General features: G+C 38.5%; 1 protein-coding gene across 3 annotated transcripts in view; it reads left to right on the top strand.

Annotated features, from left to right (window-relative positions):
• The window catches only part of LOC124792386, a 94,685-nt gene extending 78,297 nt beyond the window's left edge, over positions 1 to 16,388 (top strand). For 2 of the 3 annotated variants that reach the window (XM_047257936.1, XM_047257937.1), the window contains exons 10-11: positions 7,534 to 7,689; positions 15,207 to 16,388. In XM_047257936.1, the coding sequence (XP_047113892.1) occupies positions 7,534 to 7,689; positions 15,207 to 15,382 (332 nt within the window). In that variant the 3' untranslated portion in view covers positions 15,383 to 16,388. The remainder of the gene's footprint in view (positions 1 to 7,533; positions 7,690 to 15,206) is intronic. The other variant, XM_047257939.1, reaches the window with a different exon arrangement.
• Positions 16,389 to 19,081: the final 2,693 nt, after the last annotated feature.

Here is a 19,081-nt window from a genome sequence, read left to right as displayed (position 1 = left end):
GGTAGAGACAGCAGTAACAAAGGTATTCCATTTGGTATGCGAGATGTAAGAGACAGGCGAAATACCCTCAGACATCAAGAAGAATGTAGTAAGTCCACTTCAAAAGAAAACAGGTGCTGATGCTGTGAATATTACCAAAATATTAATTTAATAAGCCATGTTTGCAAAATACTAACATGAATTCTACATAGAAGAATGGAAAAACTGGTAGAAACCGACCTCAGGGAAGACCAGCTTGGATTCCAGAGGAATGTAGGAACACGTGAGTCAATACCGACCCTACAACTTACCTTAGAAGATAGGTTAAGGAAAGGCAAACCTACTTTTATTGCATTTGCAGACTTAGATAAAGCTTTTGACAGTGTTGACTGGAACACTGTCTTTGAAATTTTGAAGGTAGCAGGGATAAAATACAGGGTATGAACGGCTATTTACAACTTGTACCGTAACTAGAGTTGCTTGGGCATGAAAGGGAGAGTGGTTGAGAAGGGAGTGAGGCAGGATGGTGGCCTATCACCAATGTTTTCAATCTGTACATTGAGCAAGCAGTAAAGGAAACAGAAGAAAAAATTGAAGCAGGAGTTGCAGTTCAGGGAGAAGAAATAAAAATTTTGAGGTTTGCCGATGACATTGTAATTCCATCAGAGTCAGCAAAGGACGTGGAAGGCAGTTGAATGGAATGGACAGTGTCTTGAAAGGTTGATGCATGATGAACATCAACAAAAGCAAAACAAAGATAAATTAAATCAGATGATGCTGTGGGGATTACATTAAGAAGCAAGGCACTTAAAGTAATAGATGGATTTTTCTCTTTGGGCAGTATAATAACTAATGATGGCCAAAGAAGAGTGGATATAAAATGTAGACTGACAAATGGCAAGGAAAGTGTTTCTGGAGAATAGAAATTTGTTAACATCGAATATAGATTTAAGCGTTGAGAAGTCTTTTTCTGAAAGTATTTGCATGGAGTGTAGCAGTGTATGGAAGTGAAACGTGGATGATAAACATTTTAGACAAGTAGAGAATAGAAGCTTTTGAAATGTGGTGGTACAGAAGAATGCTGAAGATTAGGTGGGAGGATCACATATCTTACAAGGAGGCCTTGAATAGAATAGGTGAGAAAGGAAATTTGTGGTACAACCTGATCAGAAGAAGGGATATGCAGTAGTTATTCAGAATGAAGATGGTTGCACAGAATAAAATAGCATGGAATGCTGCATCAAACCAGTCTTTGGACTGAAGACTACAACAACAGTAATATTACGGTTCTCAAAGCGATAAAAAAAATGGAACAGGAAAATGATACGTGAATAATTGGTTGCTTAACTGAATTGAGTGTAACAATGACTGTTGGAAATATTTAATAATCGTGGTTGTTCGCTGCAGAAGTCCTGAGGTGAAAACATATTCTTTTGTGATTATGATAAATTTCCTGTGACAATTCAGTTTTTTAACATTCTTCATTTATTGATAATAACTCTTTGTAATACACAAACTGAACTGATCCTGTACTACCACTGAACTGAGGCTGACTCACACACTGACTGAACAGCCTTGCTGTTGCAATTGTGATCACTCTTTGTAACTTTTTGACAGTCAACATATCATTTACGTCTTTGTTAAGACGTGCAGGATAAGTACAGTTCCTCACATAGGCACAACTCACACCCATGTTACCACTGTCTCCTGCCACTGTGGCTGGAGAATCACATAATTCATGTAATTTTCAAAAAAATACGTTAATTTTGAAAAAGAAATTAAAATTTCTGAAAGAATGATCATACTAATCACACTGCTAGAAAAAAAATTAGTACACATGAAAAGATGATGTCGATTTTTATTCGATAACGGCATACACCATCTGGGGGATAGTAGGTGTACTGGTAATGGATTCAGTGTTATTCACCAAGAGATGGTGTATTGGCATAGCTACAAGAGCACTCTCTGTGTCTACTTTTTCACAAGGAATGCTCACAGCCAGAAGGCTCAGTGCAGTGCAGATGTGTGAAGAAAGCAGGCACCATACCACGGAGATGCACTCTTGCTTCCAACAGCCTGTTGAGTGAGATTAAAAGGGGTCAAATTGTGGCCTTCTGAGTGGTGGGGTTCTAGGCGCTACAATCTAGAACCGCTCGACAGCTATGGTCGCAGGTTTGAATCCTGCCTTGGGCATGGATGTGTGTGATGTCCTGAGGTTAGTTATATTTAACTAGTTCTAAGTTACTGATGACCTCAGAAGTTAAGTCCCTTAGTGCTCAGAGCCATTTGAACCATTTTTGAGTGGTGGGGTGGTGCTTTCAGAGAACTATTGTGTGTTGGATGTGTTGTATCAGTTGTGTAACAATGCTGGTATCAGTGGTCATGTGAACATTGTCACACCCGTAGACAAGTTTCTGGACATCCACGCAGCACAGTCACCCGTCAGGATTGTTGTATTTTAAGGGAGCAGTGGCAGATCATACAGTTACCACAACTCAGATAAGCGGGCTTGTGAGCCTGGACATGTCAACACGAATTGTTGCGAACCAGTTATTAGCACTGGGGTTGTGTTCAAGCACACATATAGCCTGTCCTCCACTCACGCCACAGTATCGATGTGCAAGGCTTGACTGGTACCGTCAAAGAATCACTTGGAAGATGGAATGGCACACCATGGTCTTCAGTGATAAGTAGATTATGCCTGCACATAAGTGGTGGTCGTCTGCATGTACAACGAAGATCTGGTGAGCACTGTCTCATATAGAGTGCACTCGTCCAAGACACACTGATCCCACCCCAGGTCTTATAGTCTGAGGTGCGATAAGCTACAACTCTCTTTAGCCTTTTATGCTTCTGGAGGGGAGGATAACCAGCACTCTATACATACCGACTGTTGTTAGACTTGCTCTTTTGCCATTTTTGCAACAGGAAGGTGATGTGTTGTTCCAACAGAATAATGCCCACCCACATACTGCCAGTGACACTCAGTGTGTTCTGCAAGACGTGCAGCAGCTCCCCTGGACAGCACAATCTCCAGGTTTGTCTTCAATTGAGCACATGTCGGATATGATAGGACGAGAAGTGACTTGTGTCACTCATCAGCCAACAAGTCGTACAGAACTGTGTTAACAAGTTGAGCAGGTGTGGCATAACATATTCCAGGATGGTATTTGCCATTTGTGTGATCGATTGGATGCCAGTCAGTGCCGGCGTTGCTGCTCATGAAGGCTACACTGCATACAAATATGGGTGTTTCAGCATGGGCTGATACCTGGTACCCAGAACGACTTGTGCTACTGATCTGTAAAGGCAGTCACTCATGTGCTCCATATACTGTTGCAATAATAAATCCTGAGTGAATTGAAAACCTCTAAAAGTGTGTACTAATTTTTTTCTGGCAATGTAGTATTTAAATTCCTGTGGGTGACTGCTAAAGCCCAAAGTAAGAAAGAAAGAATCCTAAATTAAAATAAGCAAAGGTAAATGTGGAATGATGTGAAATTGTCAAAAAATGAAAATATTGTTGTAAAATCATCATTGTAAGTACACAGTGGAAAGCCAAGGATGGAATAACATCAATATTATGAAAAGGATAGATTGCTACTCACCATGTGCGGGAGGCATTGAGTCACAGTCAGTAATAACAATGAGACTGCTACACATTTACATCTACATTATTACTCTGCAATTCACAATTAAGTGCCTGACAGAGCTTTGAGTCAGAAGGCCTTCTTCCAAAATAGAACGAAATAGAGTGCCTGTGCCCCTCCCCCCCACCCCACCCCCAACACCACCTACACACACGCTGTGGCCAGAGACAGTAGTCATGCGTGTATGAATGTGTGTTTTACTACACTTACGAACCAGCCACTTGCTGTTCCATAAGTGGATTTCTCTTAATCTGCAGTGAAGTAGCACTTTGCTGGCCAGCTAGTGTTCTTATCAATGACTGAAGCTGAGATTGTTGCAACAGATACAGCTGTGACAGAAGTATAGTTAAATTAACTTTGTAGGGAAATTCCAGTGTTGAAAGCTCTACTTGATCGCCTCTGTAGCTGACTGGTTAGCACCTCTGCCTTCAGAGCAGAAAGAAATGGGTTTCATTCCTGGTACCTCCTCAGAATTTTTAAGAAGTAGGAAGGTCTTAATGGGGTCGACTCAGCTTCAAGAGACCTAATGAGGAGCTGCTTGAATAAGGAAGCAGCGGCACCATCCGAATTTACCTACTGTCAGTAATGACTGGAGGGGCTGGTGACATGCCGATCACATGTCCCACGATCTTAGATCATGCCTTGCCTTGTAGGCAGTATGTGGCGAGTCAGAACAAGTCTAGGACCCCCCCTCCCCCTCTCTCTCTCACTCCTCCCCCTCTCTCTCCCTCTCTCTCTCTCTCTCTCTCTCTCTCTCTCTCTCTCTCTCTCTCTCGCTCGCTCGCTGTGTGTGTGTGTGTGTGTGTGTGTGTGTGTGTGTGTGTGTGTGTTCAAAAATGCTCAAATCATATAGATATGTGTTTCCTCTTTTTTCTGAGAGCTACTTCAGTAAGGTAAATTAAAATTGAAATTGAACCAAGTTTATGCCCAGTGGCAGATGTCTTCACAAGCCACTCAAGCGTGTAACTTATGAATATTTGTTTGATGTGATGTAAAATTTCAAGCTTTAGTAGTGTTATGGCACCCATACCATGGAATTGCATGAAAGGGCCAGAGCTGGTCACAGCAAGTACAAGCTAGCTGTGTCAGGTATCTGCCTGTGAGCACACTTACCAGTAGGCAAAATTCTGGCAACAGTCTGCCACACACACATGCACAAGTTAGCAAAAAACAATGGCAGTGTGAGCTGAATGATGGCTCTCAACAGATGTGTTTTCTGGATTCCATTTCTGTGAGCCATGGATTGTGTGGAACAAGCTTAACATGAGCCCCCAACCAATGCTTACAGGCATTAATTGGACACCTTTTCATTTGCCAGTTTTGTTGCGTCTGTGGAGTACACAGTGGTCCATGGTTTGAGAAGAAAATTGTTCATTTTCTCTGGACACAAGACTGTTGTTTTCCTGTGACATGCGGTCAGGTGACATGCTCTTATCACTTAAAAGTGTATGCCCTCCAGGCTCAATGTTTGAGCAGAACTTGTGCTAATGTTAATTGTAGCAGTCACTGACCATATGCACAACAAAAAGATTTTCACCAAATAAGCTTTCAGCCAACAAAGCCCTTGTCAGAAATAGACAAAACACACACACACACACACACACACACACACACACACACACACACACCACGACCATAGAGTCTGGCAGCTGAAGCCAGACATTGAGCAGTATCAGCAGCACATTATGGGAAAGGCAACTGGGTGGGGACAAGGAGGAGGCTATGGTGGGGAGGGGGAGGGATAGCAGGGTAGGGGTGACGGATGGTAAAGTGCTGCTGGGCAGCATGCAGGGACAAAGTGGAAAGACGGTAGGGCAGGTAGGTGCAATCAGGTGCTTAGACAGAGGGTGGGGGAGAGATGGGAGCAGGGTAGTGGAAAAGGAGAAAAGTAAAAAGACTGAGTGTGTTGGTAGACTAGAGGGCTGTGTAGTGCTGGAATGGGAAAAGAGAAGGGACTAGACAGTTGCGGACAATGTCTAATGAAGGTTGAGGCCAGGAGGGTTACAGGAATGTGGGATATGTTGCTGGGAGAATTCCCAACTGTGCATTTCAGAAAAGCTGGTGTTGGTGGGAAGGATTCATATGGCACAGGCTGGCAAGCAGTTACTGAAATAAAGAATGTTTTGTTGGGTGGCGTGCTCAGCAACAGTGCAGTCCAGTTGTTTCTTGGCCGCAGTTTGTCAGTGGCCATTGATGTGGATAGATAGCGTGTTGGTTGCCATGCAGCACAGTGGCTGCAGGTTAGTTTGACATTCTATCCTGGATTTTCCATTGTTTGATTTAGTAACTTACATTTTATGTACAGTTATACACACAAACATGTATTTTGTGTTGTATTAGTTCACACTTTGTCAGACTTAGAGGTTTTTCCCCTCCCTCCGTGAGGTGATGGGTTAATGCAGTATTGTGTACCTTCAGTGGTGTATACTCATGAGGAAAAACAGTACTTTTATTCTTCATTGCTCTGAGACTAGGTTTAATGGAACCAAGCCTTATCAGCCATTATGAACAACAAGTCAACTGCACTTTGCGCAAATTTTGCTGTCGTAATGTCACACAATACCACACTGAATAACACATGGGCACTCAGATTGTTCATCTTGCTGATATCTCCCCCAAATCCAAATGTTCATGTTTTTTATCCAATCACTTGAGATGTTTACAATTTCTATTATATTGTGGATTACGCACAGGTGTCATCTAGTACATCATCATAAGTTTTGGTGACTGTGCTAATATGCTGTGGATGTTTCGGAGACTAGGCATCACTGATGCCCATATGATCACAAAGTAATACAGTGAAGCATTGGTAAGGTATATCAAGTAATGGAACAAAGTTCTTGTTTATGTTTTCAGCACTTCTTTTGTATCCCTGGTCATTTTTCCAGTCAGTATTCCCTTTTATTAATTTAAAGTAAGACAAAATTGTTCAAAAGTTTATTTTCAGTCATTTTTAGCAAAATATTTTATGTTAGGCTAGACCATGACTGTTATAAATATCAGTTGAAACTGTAATATAAAAAATGTGACTGATTACAGTAACCCAACAGATGATAAGAAATTTCTGTAGCTGTATAAAAATTGCTTATCAGTGAGATAATATAAAGTCATTTAGTAGAAAAAAAATCTTCTCACTAAGTGGCAGCAGAAGAACACACTTATAAAGGTATTGAAGTTTGCAGGCATTCGGAGCCAATGGCTCCTTCTTCTGACAGAAGCTTTGAAGAGGAAGGAAGAGGGGAGAAGGAAAGACTTTCCTTCTCATCTGCCTGTTAAGTCTACCCACACCCAGGGTTGTGGTTGACTCTATCCCTTTTCCTACCTCATGAATCCTTTTCCTTCACCCCTCTTTCTTCCCCTTCAATCCTTCTGCCAGAAGGAGCAGTCACTAGCTCCGAAAACTTGCAAACTTTAATACCAAATGAAACAATGGAAAATTCAGGATGGAATGTAACAATATTGTGAGAGGGAAAGTTGCCACTCACATATAGGGGAGATGCTGAGTTGCAGAGAGGCACAACTAAAAGATTTTCACACTTACTTTAATACCTTTATATGCGTGTTCTTCTGCCACTGTTAGGCGAGCAGATTTTTTTGTCTACCCAATTACAAAATATTTTCAAAAATTAATCATTTTCGTAGATAATATGAAGTGATTTTTGAGCATATTTACCTGTTATCATCAGTAGTGGGATAGAGAAACACAATAGTTAGCAGCGTCTTATTCTTGTTAATATATGACTTATCTCAATGAAGCTGTACTGTAATTTGTGTAAAGTGACCAGAATGTAATGGTAATTTCTGGCATTAATATTTGAGAGATTGTTAGTAGTTCAATTACAACTCATTATAATACGATATACAGATTTCCTGCTGTTCCACTACAGCAAATGTTTCATTTCAGATCCATGGGAATTTCTTCTTAATGATAAAGAAAATGAAACAAAGTTCAAATTCAGTTTAAAGAAATCATTGCTGCAGTGTGGCAAAGCAAAACTTCTCACCGGTTTTAATGTGGCAGTCACACCAAGTGTGAAACCACCACCACAGGAAATGAAAGGTAGTTGTGCTTGTTTCATCATATATGCACTGTTGTTTTGCAAACAGAGCATATGAATGTAGAGAAGTTCATTGATAATTGTAAGAACTGGAAATCTCTTTCACCAATGTTAATTTCAGTGACCTATTTCCTCAAACCACCAAAAATGAACATGACAGTTATGAAACAAATCAGATTTTCTGTGTTACTCTTCCCAGTTAAGCTTGCTGTAAGTAGAATCTTAATCTCAGTTTAAGAATAAAGAAAAAAATGTGTAGTAGAATATTTGGTTCTGTAATTACATCTTCTGATTGTTCTATAATTATTCAGCTGTTTTAAGAGTGAGGTTTTTTTAGCTACTATCACTGTTTTAATTTAGCGTGCAATCAAATTTGAAGACAATAAATGCCCTTTGGATAATTTCAGATAGCATCTCAGGAAGCTGAGCCAACTACATCATTAGGATTCATGTTTGCTATTGATGTGATACCCTTTCATCAGAGCTACTCAGTGCCACAAACTGTTCAATACCAAAAGCCTTGGTCATGTCCAAATGCCCACCCATAGTTTAGTTTCTGGGTAAGAGAAGAAAGCACATTGAAAACAAACCTGAATCTGAAAGTGAGGTGGTGAGTGTATAGTGAGGCAAAACACTTGCTAGCAAACAACCTCAGCAATATTCCACTCACACAAGACTTGCTCAGGTATTGGGGCTCTTCTTGAAGTAATCATCTGAATAGGTTACCTGTAGAAAATTGTGAAGCCAGAAATGACTTTCTCAGTTCAAATCATCCCATTCCCAGTGGGGGATTATGCCACTAACAGGTTCAAACATGGGAGACTTGGGGGAGAACTCCCTTTAAAAAAGTTTCATGGATGACAAACCATAACAAAACACTGACACTATATAATAATTTGTTGTGAAGAAGAGAGAGAGAGAGAGAGAGAGAGAGAGAGAGAGAGAGAGAGAGAGAGAACGATTTAGCGGAAATTGCTAATCCTGATATAACAAGTAAAAGAATAAAAGAATATGCAGGATATGCATGACAGCATATTAATAGAATAGGAAAGGATGGGCGTTATTTGGATAAATTTCTATCTAGGCAATTATTCAAAACATTTTATGTGTGGGGGGGGGGGGGGGGAGGAGATTATTCCTTTCTATGAATAAAAATAATTATTTATTGTTTATTATTCATAATTTAATAAATTACATAGCATACCACCAAATTCCCCTCCTCCTCCTCCTCCTCCTCCTCCTCCAGCCTTCACACTCTCGCATATAACCATTGTTTGTTCCTATAGCTCAACAGCCTGTGCAGTTAAACTGCCGATGCGGACCAATTCAGCTGACTCTGCACTTGTCAGTATTGAATATAAATAACCTATATACAGCTCACACAGGAAGCTATGAAGTTTTAACACAGGTTATAAGTGTTCAGTATGCACATCTACTATTGCATGGAAAACATTTAATAAGAATAGCTTTGCTCATCTTTTTCACAGTTGTAGTACATGCTCAGACGTAACAGATGATGTTGTAGTATGATACTCTTTTTGAGCATCTTTGAAAAATCAAGGTTCGGAGTTTTGCGATCCTGTTAAGTATTGTATGAAAGCTCCGACTGTCTAGCAGCAATGTAAGCACAACGGACATAAATTGGCAAACCAGAAATCAGCACGTACTGGGTTAGTCACATTCTCACCAGCCCTCCTGCTCCCAACCTTCCATCAAATACTGTATCACTACAGCAAATCGTGTTTCTTTGAAAAAGAATGATGATGATAATCTATATAAATAAAAATGTAATGTTCATTTGTTCAAATCTTGTGTCTCTGAATGTTCTTCACTGATCGCTTGCAGTTCTTCACTGATTGCTTTGAAATTTTGACACAGTGTTGCATGCTAATATGCACATGCTTTTATATACCTATTGTAGTGCCATCTTTTGAACATAACAGTGACATATTGCTCATGCCGGACAGCAGGCTTTGTGACAGTTGTGGTTTCATTGTCTTCCTCTGTCATTTTTAACTACAATAACAAGGCACTTAAATATATATCCTTTCTCCTTATACATAATTTTAAACAAAAAGTGTATACACAAATATGTGCTGTTTTGTTTCCTTCATTACAGTTGGTTTCAACACATAACAGGGAAGTTTTATTTATGGAGTATTATTAGAATATTACCGCAGAATCTGAATTGTCCAATACTTTGTAATCCTACTCGTTGCCAAATAACAATATGCAAAATACTATCATTGAAGCTACTATACTCGCAGATCCAGCAACAGGAGAGGTCTCTTATACCCCATATTCCAATAGTTCCAATCGATTTACTCATCCATTTTAAGAGTTCCAATCGATTTACTCATCCATTTTAAGAGATTTCAGTTCCCAATTGAGGTCTTGTTTGCAGTAACAATAAACAACGCTCAAGGTTAGAGAGAGAGAGAGAGAGAGAGAGAGAGAGAGAGAGAGAGAGAGGGAGAGAGGGAGAGAGGGAGGGGATGAGGGGATGGGCAGAGGAGATGGACAGAGTGGGGAGGAGTAGTATATGGACAAAGAGAGGGAAGGGAGTTGATGGACAGAGAGAGGGGGGAGAAGAAGATTAGGACATATATCCAGTTCCCATACATATTTAACAATTCCAAAGCATTGACGGATTTGCATAGGGGGAGGAGGAGATGGACAGAGAAAGTAGGGAGGAGGTGATGGACAAAGAAGGGAAGGAGAGATAGGGCACATATCCGATTTCCATACATATTTACCAGTTGCAAAGCATCGCCGGGTTTGCTAGTAATATGATAATAACAGTGTTGATTTGTGGTGAGCTACAATCAAGGTATATTAAGAAATTGTGATGAAACAAACAATTTATTACCCACACATTCATGTGTATACCACAAATACAGTGTAGATTATTTATGTGCAGCCACAGAACAAAGTTAAAGTTCATAAAACCTTAATGAGCTATCGTCAGTATGAGCAAAGCAAACTTGATGGTGGAAGAATAATTCCAAAAAAGTATGTAAGTCCTCACACAGCTGTTATCAGCACAGTAATTAATAGTCCAATACAGTAGAGAGCAGCCAGGCTCCAGTAGTGCATCACGAAGATGATCTCACAGTCTTTCGGTCAGTGAACTGTATGCCAGTGGTGCTACTGGCAGGCAGGAGCAGGGGGGGTCACCAGGAGTGCCACCTGCGTAAATGTAGATCCTGCGTTGCCATGCCCCACAACCTCTTTGGCTCAGCATCATCAATGTCTACTGTCATGGAATGGTTATCTGGGTGAGATACAAGAATTATTGATCTGACAACAAGTTACAGAACTGTTTCATACACAAAAATATCATTGTAGAAATTTACCCCAATTCTCCCATTGTAGAAGCTATGGTATTATTGACACCTCTCAGCTGTTACAAAAGTGTGATCAGCAATGCATACCTCCTGGATCAAGGATTTGAAGGGAACTGTCTCAGAAAAAAAAGCAAAATAATTTTCATTTGCTTTGGAAATTATTGACCTCCTGTTCTTAGGGACTGGCTAGGCAAACATGTAGACAGTAAATAGCTGTGGACATGTTACAAGTGTATAGCACCTGAATTTACCTGAAGATAAATAAAAAAAAAATAAAAATATTTCAGGCATATTGAAGTGTGGGATTGGAGCCCACGTTGTTTCTGGCAGTGAAACATAAAGCATATGCATCATAGTGTATTGTGAATGAATATTTATTCTAGTTATAACACAGACCTTCAGACATTGTTTGTTGTTAATCTTATCCAATATGGACATTTTAGAACCCGTGACTGTTAATTGAATGTAAATACATAACACTGAAAACCAGTCACTTTTTTGAATAGTTATTTATTGTTCCATGAAACTGGTTTTTTGAACCTTTTCAGGTTCATCCTCAGATGGTTTTCTGGAAGTTACATTACTATTTCTAGCATAATGCTGAGGTTGCTGGCTCTGTGACAAGAAGATGGAACCTTTAATATATCGCCATGACTATTGTTTTTTTTTGCCAAAATAGATGCAAAATTTAAATTTTTACTTACTGTGGCAGTATGGGCACCTTTTTTCGTTTGTGTCCATCTTTCTGCTTCCATTTTTGATAGCCAGTTGGTACATCACTTTGCACACTTGTACACAATCTGTATTCATGTACACTGTGACAGTGAAACTTTGCCAGAATCCAGCATGTGCTACACAACTGTTGCTTGTAACAAAGATCTTGACAAAAAGATATGGTGTAGGCCTATTTTGCTCAGAGATGTAACTTGTTCTTGCTTACATGTGTTAAAGTCGATATAAGGACAAATATTTTAATCAGACTGGTGTTAACATGAGAGCGCAAAATCATATGAACAAATAAATGAATTACTACAAGAACAAACTTCAAGTGATCTGATGTCTTATTTCTATTCATATATTAATGTATAATAAAGTCAATTTATGAGCAAATATTGTAATCAAGATTGGCGTTAACATGAATGTCCAGGTATAAAATAATACGTAATTGACATAGTCTAGAAAGATCCTGAATACATGAGCAACAAGTGTATGGCTTAGTTCAAAAACATTAATTTCAAATTTTCAGAAAGCCAACACCAGTTTGTTCATACATAAGTCCTCTTTCCATCCAGACCAACATAAAAAAGCATTCTTCAGAACAATGATTAATCACGTGCTTAAAATCCTAATGCACACAAGTTAAAGAAAAAATGAAACAGAAATTTAATCAATTGCCCCCAGCAGTGGGTACAATCCTGCAATAATAGATAAACTAATCCATACAGCAAAATCAAATCAACCAACTGCTGAACAACCACCCACAAACAAGAAGACCACATTTATAAGCATGCCTTCCCTAGTTGAAGATTTATCACTGAATTGTCAGCCTCTTCAAGACATACAACATAAAAATAAGCTTCTTCACCAACAACAAAATACAAAATAAAATCTTACACAACACCAAAACCGCTATACAACAGTATCAAAAGTGAGGTGTGTACAAGCTCATTTGCAACTGATGTCCAAGCTTCTACATTAGACAAACTGGCAGAAGCTTCACGGTAAGATTTACAGAACACATAGATGCGCCGGCCGTTGTGGCCGAGCGGTTCTAGGCGCTTCAGTTCAGAACCGCAAGACCGCTACAGTCACATGTTCGAATCCTGCCTCGGGCATGGATGTGTGTGATGTCCTTAGCTTAGTTAGATTTAGGTAGTTCTAAGTTCTAGGGGATTGATGACTTCAGATGTTAAGTCCCATAGTGCTCAGACCCATTAGAACCACATAGATGCACTCCATCCTAACAACCTCAACAAATCCATCTTTGCCTCACATCTTGCCCAACAGAATCTTTCTGCAAACAACATATAACAAAATCTCCAAATACTCCATTCTGTCAACAGAGGCAGGTTACTTGGTCTTCTTGAAGAAATTGAAATATTTACCTACAAAAATACAGCAGCTGACTACTTACTCAGTGACCAGACTAAACACAGAAACAAATTTTTCCTTCAGAACTTCAAAGAATTACTAGTTCATAACAAGTAACCACTCAACCAACCCTACACTGCTTCCACCCCCCTCCCCCCCCACCAAACCCCCCCACCCCCCACCCCACCACCCCCAAAAACCCTCTCCTTACATTCTAACTACACTGATGTCAATGTAAGTATCCAACCGCACAATAAAACCTGCACTGTGTTTCTAAATGGTAAAGCCCATTACTGTTAACATTAATCAGTACTTTTATATGTATTACCTGTAACTGAAACAAACAGTATATGCCTTTACTGATATTCCAGATCACATTAATATGAGAATAGAAATAAGTCAACAGTTCATTTGATATTTTCTTCTTGATTTTAAATGTAAAGTGTATGGCCTTACAAACAGCTTTAGTTCATTACAAACACTATAACTTTTATACTTACCTTTAGCTAAAATAGACTGACTCTACCCTTAGTAACATACCAGATCTTGTTACTGCAAGAATAGAAATAAGACAGCAGTTCATTTGAAGGTTTGTTATTGTTTTAAGTTTAAATATAAAGGTCATGGTCATACAAACAGCTGTACCTCATTACAAATACTATAACTCTGTATTATTTTATTCCTGTACGTTCATGTTAATGTCAATCTCGATTATAATATTTGCTCATAAATTGACTGTATTATACATTAATATAAGACATCAAATCACTTGAAGTTTGTTCTTGTAGTAATTCATTTATTTATTTATATTATTTTGTGCTCTCATGTTAACACCAGTCTTATTAAAATATTTGTCCTTATATCGACTTTAACACATGTAAACAAGAACAAGTTACATCTCTGAGCAAAATAGGCCTACACCATATCTTTTTGTCAAGATCTTTGTTACAAGCAACAGTTGTGGAGCACATGCCAGATGCTGGCCAAGTTTTGCTGTCACAGTGTAAATGAATACAGATTGCGTACAAGTGTCTAAAGTGATGTACCAACTGGCTATCAAAAATGGAATCAGAAAGATGGACACAAACGAAAAAAGGTGCCCATACTGCCACAGTAAGTAAAAAATTTAAATTTTGCATCCATTTCAACAAAAAAAAAACAATAGTCATGGCGATACATTAAAGGTTCCATCTTCTTGTAACAGAGCCAGCAACCAGCATTATGCTAGAAATACTAATGTAACTTCCAGGTTCGATAACTTGTTCCTGGAACAATAAATAACTATTCAAAAAAAGTGACTGGGTTGCAGTTTTATGTATTTACATTTGTTTTTTTAGTTTTTCAAAAATCACGTAACTGTGGTCCAGATAATCTGCGATCTGGATGATCTGCATCCGGATAATTTGGGAGCTAACTGTATCTGAATTAGTGTCACTAGGGTATCTGCCAGAATAAAGGTATCAGTTGCAGAATATGGGAGAAACAAAAAAGAAAATATGGAGTGTCAACAGTTGTGTGTGTCAATGAAGACAGACTGCTGCTGGTGTCAGGAAACAAACGTGTTAATAAAAGGTACTACACAGCTGTTGTTGACCCATCATGCTGGAGTCTTGACAAGGAATATAAACAACTAAAGAGGCTATGGTAGATTTTTCTTTTTACTGTGAAAAAAAATGAAGGCTAATGCTGAAAAAGTACCGCATGTCACATCAAGCTTGTGGGAGCAAAGGATAAAAAGTGAAAACTGCGTTATCCCATAAATACATTATCTCATACTGCACAGAAGCTGTAAAACCTAGAGCTTTAGATGCAGACTTCTCTCTCTCTCTCTCTCTCCTCTCTCTCTCTCTCTCTCTTCTCCTCTCCCTCTCTCCCTCCCTCCCTCCTCTCCCTCCCTCCCTCCCTCCCTCTCCCTTTCTCTTCCCCCCCCCCTCCCCCTCTATCTTGTGTGTGTGTGTTTTTGATTTTTACCAAGGGATTTTTGTAACCATATTTACACCTAAGCATATGCAATAATTTTAAAACCAGTTGTTCTTCTTGCTGCACATACTAGAGATCTGCATTGTTACCAAATATTTCAGGTATAGTTGAAAGTTGTGGAGGTACATTTATAGAAGCCATGAAGAAACTTCCAGCAAATTCTTTCATAGTATCTTGCAGTGGAAGACAAGCATATGTGGCCAAAATTAAAGAAGCTTGGGTCACCTGTTCGTTGGAGCTGAAACTTTACTCTTGGGAGTTTTGCAACAGAAGTTAAATTTGAATACTTACCTTCTCATATGAGCACTACTTGGTAACTTGTGCGTACACCTATGTAGTACTTTTATATTGTATTTTTCTCTGTACTCTTACTGATGTATTTTGTTAACAAGTAATGATTTGAATATCATATGTGGGATGTCATTCAGTGCAGCTCGTTTTTATATTTTTTCTTATAAGCTGACAATGTTCATTGTTATGTACACATATTTTTTATGTGTAAAATAGAAAGCTTTATAGGAATGCAAGTTTTCATGGTGATATACATTGATAAAACTCTCTCATGCTTCCAGTCACATCAGGTTGTTTAGATACCACAAGCTTTTGACCTAGTACTTCTCAGCCATTGTCAAGTGGTTGCTATAAAGGATGGCAGCAGCAGCCACATGACATTATGATGCTGCTGGCTGTGATGTCACTAGTGCCTAGTCCAGTGCCATGTAACACAATGTTTTTGATTGCAAGACAGCCTATGGCCGGGTTCCAAGACTTGCTTAACTTCAATCTCTATTGAGGGTATTTTAGAAATTTTTTTTCTCACTCGCGTCTTTTATGATGTCGTACCAGAAACCGTGTGTCTGTATAATGATAAGACAAATGGTTTCTGGTTCAGCCTCATGAAAGAAGTGACTGAGATAAAAATGTCTGAAAACACCTCAATAAAGATGGTAGTCTGCAGTTAAGCTTAGCTTGGAAACAGACTGTTAGAAGACTGAAAGCATTTGTGGCAGTCTTGCAACTGAAACTTTACCTTATACAGCACTGAAATGAAATGGCGCCAATAACATCACAGGCAGTAGTGCCACTATATCTGGAAGCTCGATAGAATTTTATCAATATAAAGCTTTGTAAATCAAGTAACAGAAGCAGCCACAAGGCATGTTTATGTACATATTTGCTTTTGTAGTGAGATACAAAAACATCACATTTCTTTGAAATCTTGTAGCTTCCCCATTTGTACAATGAGAAAGATATATTTTTGTAATACATATTTATCTTATGCATCTGTGTTTTATTACTAACAAAAATGTTATTGCATTCTTCTTTACAATTAGCAATTGCTCTCATTCTGAGATCAAGTGAAGATAATCAGCTTCAGGTTGGGATTACTTTAAAATCCGTTGGCAGGCAGTAGAAGTTTCACTCTGTGTCCCAGTTGAAAATCCCCAGTTTTATGCATGCAGATCATTAGATAAAGTAGTTTTGTTGCAATCCCAGGAGGAAAAAAAAGTCTCATATGACATGTTGAGTGTCTTTTATACGGGGCTCGTGGTAAGTTTTGTCTTATTTACACCAATCTGTTCCACTCTCTTACCACACAATGCAGCCTTTGTTTAACTTGCACTCTACAAACGGGGAGTGTCTCTTATACTTTTTTGATGTGGATGTAACTAGACCAATGTAGAAGTGCAAAAAATGAGAAAAAAGGAGAAAAACTGAAATTAAGCTTCTGTATCATTGTGAATAATTAATATCCTGTGAAGGCAGTCACATACAGCCATCAAAAAAGCATTAAAGTAGGTCTGGAAGAGAGAAATTTTAGACAATACTAGGAAAAGAGTGATATTGAAGTTTGAAAAATGCTGCAATGTTTTGATTTGTCATGTTTCTTAATGCACCACACATCATTGATCTCCATGTGAATGGTTGCCTTTCCTTATTCTTGCTTTTCAGCATGATGAAAAGAATATCAAAAGCTCCTAATTTGCATTTGTAACCATAAGTAAATAATGAGGCAAGTGCCAAAAAAATGAAAACTTGAGTTGTTGGTGAAATTCCACTGTAAATGCCAAAGCCAACAATTTATGCTCTGATACAAGTGCCAGAACATCAGGAAACCATTTACAGCTGACACAAGATGGCATTAAGGTCTAACTCCAACATCAGTGTTAAAATAACCAGTCATGCGCCAACTCTCTGTCCTCTGTTAGCGTCTTGCGCCTTGCTCTTGTGTGAATTGCTTATGACTGAAGTAGGTCTGTGGTTTGTTTGCAACAATAGAGCATTGCTGAAGTAATTATTACAGATACATAATATACAGTATTGCAAAATAGAAAGGAAAACTGGACCAAAATGGAGGAAGAGAGGTGAAGGTAGTGCTCAAAGTGAAAGGAAGAAACTACACAGTGAAGAAAAGGAATATACTCGAAAAGACAATATTGTGGGTCCAACTAAAGAGGCTCCCAAGCACAAGGTAGGTCTTGACTGTTGTTTGAACATTTATTGTAAGGCTTTGAATCTACATAAGTAATGTTAAGTATTTTAATGCATTTAATTTATTATTGATACTAATTTCATATTGGCAAAAATTATTGTTCTGATTATGAGGTTATAGTCAACAACTTTCATGGAATTATTTACTCACTTGCAAAGTCCTAGGTATGGTGGTTTAAAAATGTTATTATATATACTGTTTCACTCTTTCAGGTTTTCTGTAAATGTCAATTTAAATGCAGACGGCTTTCATAAGACCAGAAACTTAAGTTTTTTAATAATTTCTACTCACTAAAAGATATAGTGACGCAAAATACCTATGCAATGTGTGATGTATGTGTTTGCAAAGTGAAGAGGTGAAGATCAGAAATAAATGATAGTAATGAAACTGCTCAGCTGTGTACTGAGTAAGGAGCTGAATAACAGGTAAAATCTAAGAAACAAAGAAATAACTGTATAACTATATGCTACACATTGCCTAATGGTGAGGGATATGTAATAAGAGAATGTAAAGGGACACTTTGTGAGGTTCCTGGTTTGACCAAAAGCAGAGTGGTGAGATCCGTCTGTGAAGTAAAGCAAGGAAATAAGGAAAAACCCACTGGAATTATGCAGAAGAAGATTAAAAGCTGGTTGTTGTTCATATTAATGCCATACCAAGGCAAGAACCCTGCTATTCGAGAGAAAGTATCACCTGACAAAGAATATTTATGTGAAGACCTAATTGTTTTTCGTTTATTCAAGGAATTTCAAAAGCAATGTGATGACACTAAAATCATGGACTATTCCTGTGCTAAAGTCTTTAAAGACATATTTCCCAAACTAAAATTTCATCGTTTGTCATGCGGCACATGATTTAAATGTAATCTTGAAGCCATTGATGTGTAATCCCAATAATAAAGACAATAAGCTGCATCTATAACTCCATCACCAAAAGCAAAGAAAGCTATGGATTCCATGAAAGTTGAAACAATCAAGGGTCAAGGTCCTGTCTTGGAAGTATGTACAGCAGCAATGTATTTACAAAAAGTGATATCTCTTCCTTAGTTAAGGTACAGTGCAATGTACTATTTACGGCAGCTCCAAATTCTCTGGTACGAGCCGTATTTGTTAGGAATGGGAATGGAATTGTTTCTTGTGGCATAAAGCCTTGACATCAAAACTTTACTTCTAAAAGAAACTGGTAATGTGGAGTGACAACTGCTGTGGGCAGAATAAAAACAAGATAATGATTTTTCTCTGGGTCTACGTAACAAGAAAGGGCTACTTTACCAAAACAGAACACAAGTTTTTTTGTGGAAGACGCACTTTTATGTCTTGCGATCGTGATTTTACTAACTGTGTTGAGGTTCCAAAAGATTTAGTTTGCCTCATGATTGAAGCTATGCACATTGTTAATAGTGATTGTTATGAATTTCACCAATGTGTAGTTTAAGAGGCACAGTGGACTAAACTGACTGCTGAATGGCTAGGCATACTGCAA

This window comes from Schistocerca piceifrons, chromosome 1 (genome assembly GCF_021461385.2).
Source record: "Schistocerca piceifrons isolate TAMUIC-IGC-003096 chromosome 1, iqSchPice1.1, whole genome shotgun sequence".
Lineage (NCBI taxonomy): Eukaryota > Metazoa > Arthropoda > Insecta > Orthoptera > Acrididae > Schistocerca > Schistocerca piceifrons.
This window is presented reverse-complemented; position numbering and strand designations above follow the sequence as displayed.